The sequence below is a fragment of the Varroa jacobsoni genome, unplaced genomic scaffold (assembly GCF_002532875.2).
Source record: "Varroa jacobsoni isolate VJ856 unplaced genomic scaffold, vjacob_1.0 scaffold_554, whole genome shotgun sequence".
Lineage (NCBI taxonomy): Eukaryota > Metazoa > Arthropoda > Arachnida > Mesostigmata > Varroidae > Varroa > Varroa jacobsoni.
In genome coordinates, this window is record NW_019213456.1 from 67,304 (window position 1) to 86,803 (window position 19,500).

At 43.9% G+C, this 19,500-nt stretch overlaps 1 protein-coding gene across 15 annotated transcripts in view; it reads left to right on the forward strand.

The window, feature by feature from the left end:
- The window catches only part of LOC111261399 (uncharacterized), a 62,994-nt gene extending 50,505 nt beyond the window's left edge, over nt 1-12,489 (forward strand). For 7 of the 15 annotated variants that reach the window (XM_086968685.1, XM_086968690.1, XM_086968688.1 and 4 more), the window contains one exon: nt 835-1,641. In XM_086968685.1, coding sequence (XP_086824811.1) covers nt 835-1,139 — 305 coding nt within the window. In that variant the 3' untranslated portion in view covers nt 1,140-1,641. Of the gene's footprint in view, nt 1-834; nt 1,889-7,504; nt 8,894-10,134; nt 10,238-10,413 lie in introns of those variants that run through there. The other 8 variants (XR_015311495.1, XR_015311496.1, XR_002680957.2 and 5 more) reach the window with 8 other exon arrangements.
- The last annotated feature ends 7,011 nt before the right edge of the window (nt 12,490-19,500 follow it).

The following is a 19,500-nucleotide window of genomic DNA, read 5'->3' on the forward strand; positions in this document are numbered from 1 at the left end:
TATGATGTCTGACAAGGCACGGACTACGGCTATATAGCTGAATGTACTTGTCATATAACGAAACGATGACTATGCTACTGCCGTAACGTGCCCTACTGAGCTATACCACAATGTCTTGGGTGCCACCGTGAAAATGAGTCTAGTGCAATCTCATACCGACGCAAGGTTTACAGCCAAGCGTGACACGATAGTTGTCAATTTTGCCAAAATTTTAATTTTTACATAAAACAGAGAAGAGCCAAGAGCCAACTTGCCGAACAGATCTACTAGGTAAATGCAGTCTGATAAATACCGGTTATCACGATAAGAAATTGTCCAATATTTTGAACTGCTTATGGCCAAACAACGGATTGATAATGGAAGGTTGTAGTTCAGTATAGCGTCTCAGGGATATTTTATTGCATTCAGGGTATGATTGCGGATTTTATTCAAGGTAGTGCTTTCTATTATCCTATATATCAATAAAAAGCTTTTTTTTGGCCTACTCAACATTTGTAGACAATCGCAACCCTACTGTTGGCATTTTCTAGACTGAACCACCAGTTATTATCAGTTGTCCTGTATTTGCCTGATTAAAAGTTATTGCTATCAACTGTGTGTATGTGTGCGTTGCTCGTAGCAAACGAATCGACTTCGTTCGTTTAGTCGAATCGTGTAAGGGATTCACTTGTACGTTCTCAGCTGTCGCAAGTCGCTGATGGCTATCTTCGTGTGATCATTTCGGGAGTACACCCGCCGATGTCGTGCCTGCTTCACTGAAGCCGGCAGGCGTTGGGGTGAGCAACCTCTGATTGGTTCAGATTAATTGGCAGCACGGACTCTCCTTCCTTTCAGGTTTCTGTTCCTTCGTGACACTAAAAAAGCGTGTGGCATCTGGGCTTATGAGAACAGGAGAACAAAGTGCCGAAATCGAGGAGCAGAACATGGGACAGAAAACCTCTCAGAAAAGGCCAAAGGAGTCTGGCAGGAAGGACGGAGCTGGGCAAGCGGTGAGGGAGCAGTTGAGCGGAGGAGCCGTTATAGGTGCAACTATCGACTACAAGCAGAAGCAGAACAGACTGGCTATCCATTTACCCCGTTGGAAATGGCTTCCACACCGACACAGCGGTCTGACTGGCGGAGGCCTGCGGTCGCAGTGATACGATCTCTGGAAGAATGACAATAGCAGTCCATGTTGTAATCGTGACTGATGGCCTTTCTTGTTTGCATCGACCACGTTTTCTTGGTGTTTTTTTCTGCTGCACTCCCTTTTACTATCGCGCTTCCTCCCCCCCATCTCTCTCTCTCAGTCGGTTTATACGTCAGGTCTCTCTCCCGTTACAGCAAAAGGCGCAGATGGCTCAAAAAGGCAAATAATGTAAACGACAAATTAAAAGAAAAGGTCGGCCATCAGTTTCGGAGGTGACGGCTCCATGTAAAGGGACTTGTTTTCTGTGTTTATGTAAGCTCTGCTGTTAGTCCCGAAATTGTAGCAACTGAACCTGCGGCTCCTAACATATTCAATATACTAGTAAAAATTGGATAGAAACAATCTTAGCGCCACAGTTGCACCTACGAAAAAAAAGGGACGAAATTCAGATCTATTTTTGTGGTTGTCCAACCTTTTAATAAAGTCTGCTCGACTTGATTGATACATGCATAGTCTAGAGGGAATGTCTCAGTAGATAAACAGTTTTTTTACGGCGTAAGTAGATAATATGGCTTCCATACGGAAATATTAGCTACTTTGAGTCGCAAGGATTTAGACTTGCCTAATTGATAGGTTCAGTGATTGACCTAAGTGGTAATTTAATAAGCTAGGTCGAAAATCTAAATCAATCTTGAGTCTCTAAATAAATAAAATAGTTCCTGGCTCTACTGATCTCAGTGGCTTGCCGTATCTGCCAAGCACGTTTGTGGCTTTGGATTGTCCTCGTACGTAGTTGTTTCCTTCATGCGGGAGGCCAGAAAATCAAGAAATGTAAGGCGAAGCGCTGAGGTGATTAGGCTCAAAAACGACCAGAGTCTTGCTGGCCGAGATTTCGGGGGACAAATCGAATAACTGCCAGTCATCTATCTGTTCTATCGCGTTCGACAAACGCAAATTTGAGTTTCATAGGTTAATGTATGGTCCACTTGCGTGCCAACGCCGCCGCATTTGCCAATGCATGCTGGAATACTATAAGCAGTGATCGTCATCATGGGCGTGCACATCAACGTTCTCTTCTAGATGCTGAATAGATCACGCTATATCGTTTACGGCACCAGCGTCAGCTATGTGGAGGCTTTAGGGGGAGACGGCCGTCGTTTTCAATTGATGCTTTCACGTCTTCGTGTCCTCACATTCCATATAGGCCATATTATGACTGTAGGCAGTGCGTATTTATCATCTAATTAATAATTCGAAAAAAAAAAAAAAAAAAAAGGAAAAAAGCTACTGTAAGATCTTGTTCTATGTAGCAGCAGCAGTATTTTGACCGCCCTGTTTGTTCTGACAGGTATCCAGCTTATTTCTCATCGGACTCGTCCGCCGCTTCGCAACTTCAAAGCCTACACAGGTCTAAGGACGTGATCGTTGAGTCTACTGCCAAAGGTGATGGCGGTGACGGTGGTATTGCTTGTGAGAACAGGCGCCCGAAAGCGAGATTATAATGCGCGGTGACGGTGTTTTTATTTTTTTCATCCAATAGGCTTTAGGAATCTCGTACCCCGAACAGTCGTTGTAGCCTTGTTGTGCTAGCCGGCTTAATTGTCATGCATACTATGGCAGCTACTATTGCGATACTTAACAGACTGCGCATCAGATATGCTGTATGGCCTGTCGGCAGGCCGCTTAAAGCAATACAAAACAATTGCATTGAATCGGTGCTAAGCGAGCTAGCTCGCTTTCAATGAACTTCTGCCAGGTAAGCAAGTAGTATATGATTAGCCAATGGCGAGATCACTACTGTAAGCGTTGATGTAAATGACACCCACTCAGGCTGGCAACGTTTGACTTTTCTTTTACATAGGAGGACCTAGAAAAAAAAGGTAAGGAACAAACAAAAAGAAGGGTAGCTTATGCACCGACGAAAGAAGTCCACTACTACCTAAGAACACAGAACATTTTAACGAGACACGTAAAGGCTTACGGCGCGAGAATCGTAGCGAAAGCAGGTATCGAGACGCTCGTCAGGTGCGATATACGGTGCTGGCCGTATATCATAGATATTGTATTACAGTTCTCTGCAGACTAACAATGTTGGACCTTTTAAATATTTTTTTGCATATTCGAAATAAAACAAAAAAAAGGGGGGCGTGAGTGCGCTGATGCTGCTCAGAATGATAATGTTGATTATAGACGAGAGGCTACACGGTAGATTCGATTGGAGTGACAAACACCCAGGTTGGCTGATGTTAATACAACAGTTGGGCTAACAAAACAATTTGAAACAGAGAGGATACTAGAAAATGGCGTAGTAAATTATCGAATGCTTTGTTTTATTGATTACGGGCATTAAGAGAAAAGGCAGCGACGGATGAAGAAGACAAGCGATCGTGTTTGAATACTTGAATTAACAGCTTAATTAGCACAATCTATTTAATCACCACATAATAAATATACGAAGGACTACCTTGCAGATATGGCCATGTGCCACTGAACTCGTCGTATTCTGTCATCTATTTGTCCGGCAGGTATCTTAACCCTTGCGACATAACCCTGTTGGGGGCAAGCGGAAAGATGGGCGTTCAAACTGCCCCTTGACTATCAATTTGAAGTGCACCTAAATTTTATTAAAATCTCAGTACATGCGGCGCTGCTGCTGCTGTTGTAGCCGTTTCTGCTTTGACTTTTGTTAAAGCGTAATTCGTCTGTCATCACCGGACTACTAAGAAATGCTTCGTCGGGTGATCGTCGAAAGAAGAGAGATCTACAAGCTGCTTCGAACTAGCAATAACAATCGCGACAAAGACAGCGCTAGTGCTGTCTTTGCCGCGACGGCGACGGCGCGTCACACTGCTGAATATCCTAGGGCTTCTGTCATCAACGCTTCCATCGACAACATCGCCATTGCAATACGATGAGGTGATACGCACACTTACACGGAACGATGCTGGACTCAGCACATTACCGCTGTCTGAGCTACCAGCGGCGCTGCTGGCTTTACTGCTTTAGGCTGTTTTATCCGATGATGATAATAGCTCTTGTTACCGTCGAACCCTAAGCTGAGAAATTGTTTATCAATGATACGCCTGACTGCTTACCTGCCCCAACCTTTTGGACGACTTGCGTTTGCACGGGACCAGCCAAGCCAGCTTTCTCTATGAAAGTGGCACGAGCGGCCGCTTTGTAGAACTAGCCGAGCTTTTGGCCAGCAACCCTCTGGGCAAGTAGCCCCAGCACGCTGCTCGACCCGGGTAGACTCGGCAAAGCTAGGTTGCTGTGGCAGAGAGTTGGGTCTGTTTGCCAGTGCCAGAAAGAGAAGGTACTGACTAACCGGCAGGCGAGCAGGCCGAACGGCTGGCCGACGGAAGATACCTGCGTATGGAAACGGCTGCCGGAGGACGGGACAACAATCGGCTCGTGATAGATGGATGGATATATAGAAACATTAATGGCAATGACGGACCGGTTTGTGTGTACCTGGCTGGCTGGTTGGCCGGCCGGCCTACTAGCTAGATTGCTTGCTGGTTGCTAGCCAGACTGATCTGCTAGATTTCGTTTTTGACGATGGGGCCTCATTGCAACGACTATGGCTGCATGGAGGCAATGCGTCATAGACGTTCTATCCTATTCTGTTTTATCTGGTGCGCCTACCGTGGAGAAGGCTGGCGGCTTATACCGATACACCTAGTGTAGAATAGAAAGGCATCGCGCGCAAGGGTGGCTGGCGGGTAAGGGAGAGTGAGAGAACAGAAGACACAGATAGACTTTTCTAACGGTCGTCTTGCCACTGCTTGTCTCTTGAAAGACAGGAGAAACCTCTGGCCTCCCGCCTGAGCCCCGTTCAGAAGTCAAATAGATCATTAATCGCACTTCCATTTCACTGCCTGCAGGTGTTTCGCCCATGCCGTCGTTGTAAGCATAAGAAATCAGGAGCTACGAGGCGACGCCAGCGCCTTCATTGTATTAAATGTTCACATAGAACTTAAACTGTTATCATTTTATAGATAATACACGTCGGTAACTCTGTGTCCTCTATGTAGATAGGTGTTGCCTAGGATAGGTGTTACGTCCAACTGCGAACAACGAAAACGCAACTAGCTTTTGCTCGTCGGATCTCTTTCGTTGTTTCAGAGCTATTCATTGATCACCAGCAAAGAAAAGAAAGTTCCAAAAGTCAATCAAGTTATTGAAGGTAATCGTCGTTTATTTTGCTAGCAGGACAATGATAATAGATGGATTGAAGGTGGGACACATCAAATTGTAGGACGAATTAATAGACTGAAATGCTAATAATAGTGTTTGTTAGCCTTATTAAAAGCCATTGGGCTTTTTGCGGAATTTTATAACCTTCTAGAGCATATAGAAGTATGACTAGACTTTGGTAAGATGAGGAGGAATACGAGGCGTGTCTAGCAACGCTGAGTCTAGGGATGTGACGCATTCTGAAGTTCGGCGGAAAAGAACCAAGACCTGAAGGAGCAACGACCTTTTTTTCACAACACCTGAAGGTCGCTATTGTTATCAATAAATGTACGGTACTGGCTTTTTTAAATCGTAATTGATTGCAAATATTTCAAAATTGTTCCTAAAGCCGGACACTTCAGGCGAATGGCAGGATTGTAATTGTGCTTATCTACACCCTTTTTACGCGATATCACTTCAAATAAAGCTGGATAGAACGAGAAGCAGCGATGCGCGCCACTGCACCTCGTAACGATTCGTTGAGTTGGCACTCTCGCCGACCTCTTTCATGGTCAATGCAATCAACGTAGCCTCAATTGCCGAAATTTTGCGACCAAAAGCGGTCACGTCTGAGCCACAGCTCACCGTTGCGTGATAGCGAAACGCGTCGCTTGTCTTCGATATTGGCACAAATGGTAGCCTCGCGCTTCGTAAGGCAGCGTCTAGTGCTTGCGGCATTGTCGCAAGTTGCACATATCTTATCAACGGCGATGGAACGAGGCGATTATGGCACTTAACTCCCGTTCCGTTAACTAACTACCTGGTCTCGCTTAACGTGAATATGTCCATGGGCAAGATAATTACCAAGATTGCAAGTTGAAGGAGCAGTAACAGAACCGGCGGCAGCAGCAATAGGAGTCACAAGCGTGTCACACTAAAATGCCACCGCACAAACAGAGCAAACCCGATGGCAAACGCCGTGAGTCTGTCAAAATGCCCCTTCTAGGAGGAGAATTAACCCAGTTCTATTTCCAGCTAAGTGTACTGCTATGGTAAAGCATGGTAGATCCGACATGAATAGGCAACGGGACTGACTAAAAACAAGGTGATTATTGCCATATAGAATAAATATAAATAATAAGGGTCGAAGTGTGTCGCAATATCTACCGTCAGGCCTCAACCGTTGGCGTCGACGAAACAATTATCAGGTCTAGCTGCCAAGTTTGTGGTCATCGATCCTGATGCAAACCAGTGTCACTGACCTTGTCTTATCTGCGTATTAGGTTGGCCTGTCGCAATTCAATGATCCGCAACGGAGTTATCTATTTACATTATTCGAGCGCAGTCGTTATATCTATGTTATATCTACGCTATTCCAGTATGTAGTTGCATACCTACCTGTGCCGAAACAGGGACAACTATAGAATCATTGCTTTCCATCCGCTCAGTTTATGTGTGGCATCTGGTGAGGAAAAGTAATGTCTGTGCAATACAACGCAGTAGATTGCATTGTCTCGCTTACCTTGTACATTCCCATTCATTGACACTGCTGGCTAATTTTAGCAATCGTCCCTAAATAACCCTGATGCGCCACCGGCAGCTCAAACAGGTCGCAACGAACAGCCTTACTTTGTATCCTGACGTCTATAACCATACATCTAATATCATGCTTTATTATATAGCCGATATAGAGACACGTGGGTCTCTACGCATAGATATTTATACGTATTGGGTCCGACAGAATGTCGTACAGCCATCTTTTCTTGATCACACACTTTAGGTCTTTTCGATAATAGGTTTCTGCGCGGCCTTCTCCACGATACAACGCGATGTTTCTCTGTAAAAAATTGTACGTCCTCGACCGCGTTGACGCCTTCTACGTGGTGTAAATTGGCAGTTCAAACTGTCGGGGTGTATTCATCGTGATATCGACATTTTCCCTTTTTGTCCTTTGCTTTTTTCCACTTACACGCGAGTACGCTGTTTTTTTCTCAATATTGTCCTGCCTCCAATCTCGCCATAGAGGGATTTGTTGTTTGCGGCATGCGCCGGCATACATCAACAGCATCAGAAGGCGCTAGATCGCACGTCAGCCTGTCGATCTTACAAACTCACAATGCGATACTCGCCTACGACGTGCAATATGAGCTCGTCTTTTTAATTACGTCGGGCGGACGTCGTCGTACGAGTGGGTGCTACCGAAGGCCCGGGGTCCCTGAACTCTTTTGCAACAATGTTGTATACGATTTGACTTGAGCTTTCGGTTGGACGAAACTAACAATCAAATTGCCAATGTTTAATGATGTAATAGTAATTTTGGCTATATCGTCTAGGTAGCCATTAGTATTGTTAGGCTCAATTCATTCCGGTTGCTTCGACCGTGGCACTGGCCATCGGACCGTGGTTCGTCATTTCTTTCTTCATTAGTTCCTTTGCGTCAATCAGATGAGATAATGTAATTTTTCGTTCATGCATCACGTGCAGAGCCACCATTGACAGCCGTGCTAGAGGTTGAATCAGCGCGTTTGTGTCGGCGTAGAGTATAGGCGTGGACGTGGCATACACATACATTACGGACTCAGTTATAATGCTTAAAGTGCCGTACAAGGTCACGCAGACACGCTCCGAAAGGTATTTTTACTGTACGATGGCAATTTCAACTATATAATAGCGCAGCAGCAATTTTCGGCTATCGTATATTGTCCTTGTGTAACGTTTCAATCAAGCGTTCGTTTTCTGAATGATCTTGCCAGCGTGGCGGCACCGATGGCATAAGTGCTGGTCCTCTTAAAGCCAACCCCTCATCACCATCATCATTATCACCACCACCACCACTACTACAACAGCCGCTTCTATTACGGCTATGTGCATTAGATACACAATGCTTTCAGCAGTTTTGGCTCAGTCAAACACGCACAGCCGCCTCCGTAGGACAAAAACTTTTTTTGGTCCGACGACAACGGCCGCATGCTTTGCCCCCTCTTCCCCTTTCTGCCCCTCGGAACATCGTCTCTGCATGTCTACTAACGCGACAAGAAATCTAGACAAAATGGGATATGTAAGACCCGGGATCAGGAGAGAGCGCAAGGTTGTAACGTCGTTGCATACATCCACCGTTTTCCCTACCAGACCATACGACCTTTTCAGCTGATGCTGTGGCAATGGCTGACCGTGTTAGCTATTGGCGGTGTCGTCTTGGGCGATTATTGCTTATGCACTCGTATCCAGGTCGGTTTAGCAGTTGAATGCATAAACAAGGCGATGCTCTACAGCATCTGCTAATGATGTTTTCGCTACCAAGCAGGGATGCTAGGCAAAGTCTATGACGACTCTAGTTGGTCCCGGCAATAAGCGGTCTTGGGGCCAGCTAAACCAGCTAGATCGGCCAAACTGATATAGCCAAAGTGCGACGAACGTTCGTCATTTAACTGCTGACGCCACCGGAGCATTAACGCTTGTTTACCTAACCTGAGCTTCAGATGTACCGCGACCTGTGCTAACGCTGTGAACTGAATTAAATCGTAGCTCTTGAGTGTGTCAAGTTCGATTTGCGATAAAAATGATTCGCGATCACATAGAATATAGGTAAGACGTCTATGGGTGACTGAACGACGTGTGCCTACAGCTCTAAGATCGTGTTTTCGGATCATGTTTTATATATATATATATATATGTGTGTGAGTGTGTGTGTGTGTCTGTCTGTCTGGGTGTGTGCATGTGCGTGACAAACTGAAAAATCAACTGGCTGTGCAGGAAAAATCCATAATGTAGAGACGTCGTTCTCTAATTGATCACGAAATACGTTCAACATTATACATCTGTTACAGGCATTTGTGGTTCTAATCATCTACAATTAGCGTAAATTTCTTGGCCAAGCAGAAACAAAGCCGCGTAGATAGTTACCTCTCTTCAAGTTTACAACCATTTGCGACACTAACGTGTGCATGTGTGCGAGCTGTACAGGTTAGCTGGAACGCTAAGCTAAAGCTGAATAAATAGCAGGCTTTGTGTAAACGAATGGTGCTATTGATTAGTGTTACCTATGAGTTCGTGCTGAAAACACTAAGGTGACCGTGATTGACGTGAACATGTTTCGCGTCGTCGGCCGAACTGCGACGGGCCTGAATCTGGGAAAACCAATGGCCTCTAAGTAGCGGGGCGCATTCGAGAAGGCCTTGTCGTCTATGAGTCGCGCTATACTCCACGACTACGAAGCGACTTAGCGAGTCGTTTGTGTTGTTTGCGTGCCCAACAACTCAGAAGCGAATGAAAACAATCAAATATAGGCGAAGACAAGAGAGAAGGCTTAAAGGACCATATATATATATTAATGAGTTTAGTTGTTTGATCATCTTAGAATTTATGTTCTTTATACAACATTAAAATGTAGGTTTTTCTTCAGCTTTTTCTGAGTGCACAAATACTGATACGTGATGAAAGATCCAAGATCCTGGAACACGTATACGATTAAAGTGTCAGATCGCTAGAATCGTTAAGTGTTGTTAGAAATCGTACCTAAACGATTACCGTTTACGTTTACGATTTCCTACAGGCTGGCGGTGAGACAATTATTCACAGCTCCAATGTTAAGTATCTATTACCGTAAATGTTGACAGTATCAGACTAGAACTATAGTCATAGTAGAAACATAGCAGCACCCGTTGCTACAATCACCAGAAGCATGTGTCAGTGGTACGAACTATTTATGGATTCTACAAAATGATATTTCGTATATAAGTCTGCATAAAACGAAAGCATATCGTAAACGGCTTGCCACGTAATACGTATTAGTCGTTCGAACGACGACGTAGGCTTACCAGCAGTAGCATTTCAATTATTACAGCCTCATCTGGATGGCAGGCTTCGAGAACCACTTGGCCACTTTTTTTTGGACGCCGCGTTACATCTAAGAACGCATCGGAACGAAAGGTAAAACGGCAGCGAAAAATACTTCTGTTGTGACATTTTGCCTCTTTGTATTTTGTTGGTTTGCCGTCTCAAACAGGTCTCTTTAACAAATATCACGCTACAACAGCGTGTGCCCTATTTGACATCTTTAGACAGATGCAGTATGGCCTGCTTTGACTAGGCTGAATATATTTCAGATTGTAATCCGACAAAGCGGCCGGTGCGGAACGAGAAAAAGCGCAAATGGGAACCAAGGCTCTTCTGAAAAACGCGGTCTATCTTCCTGAATTGTATTATATAGTAACTTAACGACTGAATGACTCTTCTCATTTGATATAGAATAGAACAGGATGGATATGGCTATTCCTCGCAGAAACGTTATCGAGATCATGGTGCTGCCTGTGATGCCACCACCGCCCATTACTTTGGAGATCTCAGACGCCAGAAAGCTAGCTAGTCAGCGCGTAGTATTTATTTCTAGGCATTGACCGTCTAGTCACTCGCTATTTTTGCCTATCGTAGTCTCGCTCACCTCTCGCTTGCTGTAGAACCTCCATTTCTGTTGCTTTTTATTCAGTATCTCTGAAATATTCCTTAGTCAACATTGTCTCTTTTCGTAAGGCTTTTGCGCGGTCTATATAGCAGCGCTTACCGACGACCATTTCCAGCAGCTAGGAGCACGGATGCGACCTACCATACGAGCTACAAATGCTACGGCGGCGAGGAAGCAAACGTCGCTGATGAGATCCGGACGCGCCCCATCTCGATCCGGCTATCGAAGAGAACTTCGGGGAAAAACGGTGAAGCGGTAGAAGAGACGGGACAAGCTCGTAGCGGATCGTCGAGTCGACGCCTGCTAACAGCAACGAACGAACTATCCAACGACAGCGAACAGCCATCATCAGCTAAGTCATCGATACTAACAGCTTCCTCTTCGCACGGTAAACACGATGAATACTATAGTTAATGGTACGGGTTTAGCATCCATCGATATCTACCGATACTACCACTGCGACCGTTGGTGGCGTATCCTCTTTTAACCGTTGCTTCTTTGGGCCTGTGCTGAAGACACTATCATTTACCAGGCCGCCAGCATCGTCCTCGTAGTTGGCTGTCGACAGTGAAATGCCACGATGGAGACGTTGGCCTTTTTGTTGTAGTGGAGACGCATATGGGGCCGGTCAGTCCCATTCTGGGATGGAGACCACAGGTACTCTTTCCTGGTGACAAGGCACTCTCAACTGCGGATGTGCACCAACAGGGTGTAATGGACTCGCCCGCTGAAGGTGTCACTTCGCCTAAGATGTTCAAGTACTCCAGTAAACTGATGTCCCGTCATCGCAGAGAGCTTAGATTAACTATTATAACTAAAAAAGATGCTTAATGTATGCTGTCGTTATAGCAGGCACAAAATGAATAGGCTACCTAGACGAAAAGCACGCTTTCGACAATGTAGAGGGGCTACTGATCGATTGCATGTGGGGTGACGGCGCGAAAAAGGAACGATCAGAAAGAGAAAAAAACTGATAACACTTAAGAAAGTGGAGTAAGCGGCGTGCACTTAGGCGTTAAACGATCTAAAAATATTTAACATGACTGAAATATCAAAGACTGGTTATTTTCAATAGTAAGCACAATGTATTTATGGAGAGGGTGCACGGTAATGAAAGTTTTCACAGTTAGGCAACAAAGAAGCAGTTGATAACTTACGCGACTTGAAAAAAAAACTATTTGTTAACTCTTATTCTAATGATGGCAACAGATAAATTGATAAGAAGATCCGTTAATTAGTATTTTACCTCCAAAAAACACAGAGAGCGTTGTCTCCTTGCTATGTATCATAGCCAAACCGCAAAATGGATGAAAAATGAAAATTTAGCTTCCTCTAAAAGCTTACGCATCCATATATACTATGTTATGACGAGATAAAATTAGCTACAGATCCGTCTATGAACGGTTGTACCAGTGAGTTGAACGTACAGCATATGTCACTAAAAATTGCCATTATTGTAGTACCGTCTAGGCCAACTCAGGACGCTGTCGTTAGTACTAATATCCTAATGAGTATATCGGACATGACAGAAAGGCTATCGGAGAATTCAGACCAACTCAGAAAGCCATCCCAGCCAAGGGAAGATTGTTAAATAGATGAAATCCTGTGCTAAATTTTCGTTGTTAACGCAATAGCAGCTAAACAGCTGATACTATTAATTAAATAATAAAAACAAATTACCGCTTTCGTCTCTACAAACGACGGCCGCTACGCCTCTTAACTTGAAGTGTCTTTGCTATCTAACGGGTTTCGTCATAAAAGTCGTAGAAGCGGAAGAAAATAGTTCACTTTTACATTATCGTATAACATACAGATATTTATGAACAAAAAAAAAGAATCGGTGCCGTCAGCTCAACGCTAGTAGTTAGTAATCAGTTGCTAGCGATTGTCAGCTTATCCAATTAATTCGGTGGCTGCCTGTGACCCTTTTGTTTTTATTAATAAACAACAATTTCCATTAATCTCTACACCTTGACAAATGTCGGAATCCATGTATATGTAGCTAAGTGGAATCAAGGCATGTTGCAGTAACCATCGTATCTACATGTTTCAGATGCTAGGTTCGTCAGGTCATGCTAACACTGACAGTATAGTTCGCCTTAGCAAACAAATGCGCTTCTGTCCATCGTTACGCCTCGATGTACGTACGACATGGTATTAGCGCCAAATGACGTGGCAATACCAGCCTTAGGTTGCACGACCAGGAGTGGTTCGGTATGCACGATGCATGAACAGCGCTCGCATTCAGTGACACTGCTGCCCCCGTAATGTCTATGACATGGATGTGACTGTGCTCTTTGCTTGCTCGTCCTTGCCACTGACGAATGTCGGCTAATTTCCAAGCATAGCAAATCTCGGAGTGACTAATGAAGTTACCAAGCTGTTTTCTACGCTCGCCATCGACATATAGCACACAACGTATGCGAGTAAACCACAAAAGAGAAAACATAATGAAATTATTGTGACTCATTTATATGCGAGCGCTTACAACGATATGGTAGACAGGTTAACTTTCGTCGTTCAAATTCGTGCTCGCCCCTCTCGGAATAGGACACTGCGAATTGCAGGAACAAGATTTCTACATTTCTACAACAAAATCTGTGTTTGTGTAAATATATTTATAAGGTTAAATAGATATTAGGTTTGGCCCTATCCAATGGTTTTTTAGTGCTCGTTAGGATCTTGGACAATTACGGTAAGCTTTACAAACTGGTACCATTTCGCGCTACTGCTGAAACGCTACGGTGTAGCATTGTTCTGGGCGGTAAGCCTCAAAGTAATGTAATCCGTTGTGAAATAATTTGCTTGTTAATTAGGTACTTAAAATTTTACGGTGGTTTGCTTTTACGGAGTATGCACGTACCGGTTCAATAGCAGCCTATTTCGACGCTTGAAAATGGAGCCTCTATTACCTGGGTTAGATATGGGTAATGGGGTAAATTCGTCTGTGACAACAGACTAACCCACGTCATTTCGAATGACTTGATAGTAAGTCATCTTTTGAAAAGACATTTTCTCTTTTTAATCTAACGCCAGCGCGCGCGCACACACACAAGGGCATAATTTGTTGCCACTATAATGTTGTTCGAACATGTTGAACGATGTTCCGTCTTATTTGTACTACATCTAATCATATAGAAAAGAAAGTGAAGGACGTCAATAAGCCATACAATGTAGCTTTTTTGTATCGTTTTTTTACCGTCGGACGAAAGCTTTCACTCATGTAAACGTGTCTCATGTAAAGCTACTTACGTAGAAAATACATTATTTGCCAACAATACTTCGACAAGGAAGTCAGATTTACTATTTTCTCGAGGGACTACTATTTTAATGTGTGCTAGGTATGGTGGAAATCGTACGGAATACATTGTATCGCTGGAACTCTGTTATGATACCTCGAAATTGACTTCAAGTGTAGCTTGTAACGTCAAAATGAGGACAGATGGCTGTTCTGTGATGGTTTGCTATGCGTTTTTTTCAAACTTAACGTTGAGTCCGATTCAATTTCCAGTATGCATAGCTTGATTTGATTGTTAGGCTAAATCGCTTTTTTTTTTATAACTCTATAAACTGTTCTCTTAACTTCGACTCAATTGGCAGAATGTCCACTCACAATGGCCATTGTGGTCCTGGCTGGCGGACTAGGGAAGAAATGCAACAAGACAGACCACAAACCAGTGCCCCAAAAAAACAAATGATTCAGATGTTCGACCGGAAAAGACGACCATATTAAATAGCTTGATCATTCCTAATGATATCTAATATATGATAGACGGTGGTATTCGAGCAGTATAACAACAACAACACATTATTATTACTTTTTATATCTTCTACTTTTCTTACGAAATAATTCAAACAGCAACTCCTACTAGAATTTTCCTCTTATCCAAAATTTATGAGGCTATGCCAGGCCATCTACAATATTTATTTTGTTGCATCACCGTTCACCGTCAGTCCATTTGAACGTACTTACAATATTGTGGCTCGTATATATACGCCAAAGTGACGGTGCATGAAGGCATGCATACAGAGAGTAAATAATTTCTGCTCTGGGCCATGCAGGACTCGTATCAACTCGTCAACTCTTTCTCTCTACGGCCTGAATCAGTCGGCCGTCGTGAATAAGAACTTGGCCAGAAGCTTGCTTCTATTATAGTTGTCATTTCCGTAGGACAGAACCGAGTCCTCTCCACTATAAATGGCGTACAAATGGCCCGATATAGCTATATATGCGACACGGTCCTGTCGTCGAATCATGTCGGACGATCTCTGCCCTGAACAGTATTACCGCAGCTGGTATAGCGCGGATATTCCGGGCACAACATCTACCGATTACTGCTTTTAATTCGGATGCCTGAATGCACCCCACACGTATAAAGCTACCTCACCGATTCTGAATGCCTGTCTAGAACGCGCCGTCATCCGATGGCATTCAGTAGGGTACTCCGTTTTGTGATTCGCTTTACGGCAAGTGATCTTCTATCCCAATTTGATCGTCGTCGCTGCCGTCACCGTCGTTGTCTAGGCAGTCAACAAATAGCTTTCATTCATTTTAGGTTCTGGGCACGGTGTTAGCGTCCAGTTGGGCTAATAGCTGGGGCCGTGGCTATCCGGTTCTATTCTATTACTAGTGTTCCGCTGGGATCGCAGAGTATCGTCACTGTTTCCGTGTATTTGGTGACGCACGAACGCGCGCCGTATTATACATAAACGATTGACGCATATAAATTTGAATATAAATATAAACACAGCAGAACGTATCGGTCCAGGGCGATAAAGGTCTTCCTTTGTTAGAAGTACCAAAGAAGAGCATCCTGGTTCATCATCAGGATGGCATAGGCTTCGGACATTGACGTAAACCGACAAGACGTTCACGGTCAAACTCGAGGCGTCAAGGCCGACTCTGTCGACGGCAAACAGGATAACAATGACATGCAAATTGTTCCCAAAACACCGGCTACCGTCGCCACCACTCCAAAAGCAAAAAAAAAACAGACCAGATGATAGCTACAAGCTAGAAATGAAGTTACTGAATAGGCCCCAGGTTGTTTGCTTTGAACGCCGATATTGAATGGTACATAGTTCTTAGCGAAGTTCAAACCCATCAAACATTATCTGCTATATTTGACTATATCACTTCGGCAGTCTATTGAGTTTACCGAAATGCTTGACACTAGTGAGGCATAGGATAATTTTTCGTATCCATCAGTAAAGTTTATAGTTCCGCTGGTTTGGAAGGACCGAAACTCGCTGTCGCCTTCGCTTTGAAATAGCTTCTAGCAAATTGATTTCCAAGCATCAGAATGTTTTTATATTGCTAAGCTTTAAGTTAACTGTAAGTAGAAGATATAAAGTGCTCAAAACACAAACTACGAATTAGATTAGGTTTTTTTTTGCGGCGTTAACAGGAAGCGTACTTCATCCTCGGCGGAATTGAATCAGCATCACGATTCAACGTTTGCAGACATCGGTCTGTTGTATCCTGGCCTCTCATACTGCACCCGAATTGATTTAATAATTGCCAAAGATTTAATATAAGGGTACCCTTTTTTCTGACATTTATGCGGTGGATATTTAATGACACGATCATTTGTTGCCCCTTGTTATTTTTTCCTTCCTCAAAGATGACCGAACCCACAGAACAGAAGTCAAACATTGTTAGCCTCTCTTTCATACTATTTTTGATGCGCATAAATCGCGTAAACAAATCATGTTTATCTTCGTCCACAACAACAACAACGGCATTGCGCGGAACAGACTTCGTAAGAAATCTGACGCACCTCACAGTCTTCATCTCTCTGTCCTCCTCCATTCCCTGAGCTTCTCCCCGATCCGGTATGCCGAGTGATCAGATTCAATTTTATTTCTCAGTTAGTTTCGATCATTTTTTTGGACAAAGGCGAAGGAACGCGTAAAATAACAAACCGTAACGGGCACAAAAAGTGCCACAACAAAGAAGAAAAGATAGCAACATTTTGAATGAAATACAGAATTATCAGAGAGGAACGAGCGGAGCTTGCGGTCGGGCTAGCGGCTGTGGTGAGCCGTAAGCTCGCCTGCTACAGCTGCTGTTGGGCCGACTTTAGCAATTCTGGGTTCATTTTTGGTGCTTTTTTGATCCACACGCTCTCTATCAGCTGAGCACTCATTTCAGACTATCTAACACCCTCCAGACCTTCTCCTCTTTTCTTTAATGATGATCTAAGCCGACGGTATCGCGATGTCTTTGCTGTACACGGTCCTTAGAACATCCGTATTGACGTGTATTTGGTTTGGAAATTGTATCTGGATAGCGTTCTGTTTCGTCTGCAACGTGGCTGAGCCTACTTAGGCCAAGGTAACCAGCACAAGATAGGGAAGGACGATGTGCAGGTACAAATGAGCGAGGACAAAAATAGATAATACAGTTAGGTACATGTAGTAGTGTTAGCAATAACGTTTCTAAGATGTTATGTGTTGGACAGACCATTAACACGCGCGTACATCCATGCTAAGCCACTTGTGCACGAAAAGTGTTCATATATATATATATATATATATATATATATATATATAAACATTTCAAAATCAAGACATTGTTTGATCATGAATAGAAATTTAAAAATTGAACAAAATGATTTTTCGAAAGTCGGCGATCATCTAATTTTTTCTGCAATTAGATAATCCTGATCAATGCGTTCCACTAATGTTATGCGTTGATCCGTTGATGCGTTGCTTCTCTAGCTCACTTGGCAGGTTCGATCTTTTACGAGATACAAATTCCATCCCTTGTCATAGAATCGAATAGAGTTTTAATCTACGCTGACACTGTTAATCTTGCTTCACAACCATCCCAATTATAAGCCGAACACCGTAGGGAGGATGACCCTGTTCCATCATATGTATATATATTACCTTTTCCGCTATATATCGATCAGTCGGTGTTCGCTAAGACCGACAAACGCTTGCCGAGAGGCGTTTGGGCAATTTGCCACGGGTAGCAGTGTCTGTTCGTATTGAAAATTGCACCAGTTGTACCGCTGGCGCTATTGAAGGCGTGCGTATATTGTAGACGACGAAACGGATGACTACGATCAGGCGTTCGGATTCGCTCACAAGAAGCCGACAAAACCGATCCATATATTATGCCAGACACTCAATGAGCTGTTTCGAAAATAAATGCGTCCTACCGTTCGAATCTCCCGCTCGTCTGAACCACAAGAAATTCCGAACGCACGAATCGAAAGCTCTACACTTTCCCTAAGATGTATTAGAGTACTACGTATGCCGCGAGCACCTTAACCTCTTCTAATCTTTACCACTCAACTATACAAGAACTCCATTTAGTTTTCTGCTGTAGCGTCGCAGTAGTTCGTGTTCGCAGTAGCAACGCACGACCCCGCTACACAGAACCTGTGATAAATGCGACGTCGAGGGTGATCCCGCACGCTGCAATGAGATCCACACAATACATATATATATAGTCAGGTGATTTTCGAAAAATATTGGTTTTTCTCAAGATACGACCTTTTTTCTTTTTTTCCCTTTAAATGATCCCTTGTTATTGAGCACTCAGTAGCTAACGTGTCCAACGTATGAATGATAGTTATGATAGCGTTTACCTCAAGAAGCATCTTTTTGCTGTACTTGCTACGCTATTTCGTTCGTAGTCGCCTCGCAGATCGGTTGACACACGTAAAGAATCTGAACAAGGATCTTACGTTGGCCTATCCCATAAGCAATGCGTTCACGTCGCCACCCTCCGACCTAGTTATGCTCCGCTATTGGCAGTCGAAACTGTTCTTTACCACCTATCTTTGGTTAGGATCGAAAAGGTCGTGCGAGTCCATGCTTTTCTAACTCAGCAAAGCCAAGCCTAATTGTAACCTAATCCAGACTTATAATTTGATGCTGACCTCCTTAGCCGACGATACAGATATCGAGGAAGCCCTAAGATTTATAGATGAAAAAAAACATGTTTTTGCATACATACATAGTTTTCTATGGCTCGACAACAGATCAACTACAAGACGCCAGCTTCAATCGACAGTTAACAGCGACGACCGGCTGACGTTTGTCTGTTCCTATCATCATCAACGCTTTGAGCGCTGATTTAGCACTAGCTCCCGCTGTGCGCTAGTAAAACGTGACATCTTAATGTATCAATGAAGCTCATGAATGACCCGTTAAGAAATCGAATTCGCTCGAGCGCAAATCGTTACGGTCAAGATCGAAGTACTTCCGTAGCACTAACTGTCGTATAGGCCCACAGTCCTACCGCGGTGTGTAGCCTCGTCCCTTGTTGCTGCCGGCCGAGAGCACGGTATTATTGATTAGATCGTCAGATTGTCTCATTAAGGACTGTTACCATTTTATGATTGTCATATTATTGCAGTGGATGAGTGTTCAATGCTATAGTGAACAGAAAACCTGACCTAGTAACGATACAAAGGTCGCCAGTGAAGATCAATCATGAGTCTAACGGTCATTTGCGAATTATGCCGGTTACGTATAGTTTGGCGTGAAGGGAGTGTCGCTACCGGCGCGGCACACGAGGCTAAAGATCGATCGATCGCCCGCTGACGAGCCTTCAGCAGGAGATGCAAGACCACTCAGGAGTCGTTTCAGTCGTCGGACGATCCTGAGGTCGCGCGCAAACGACAGCATCGTACTACAAGTCGCCAAATGTTGGCGTAATTTAGGAAATAGTAGAACAAACGAGCCACAACAAGTGTGCAGTCCCCATACCTGC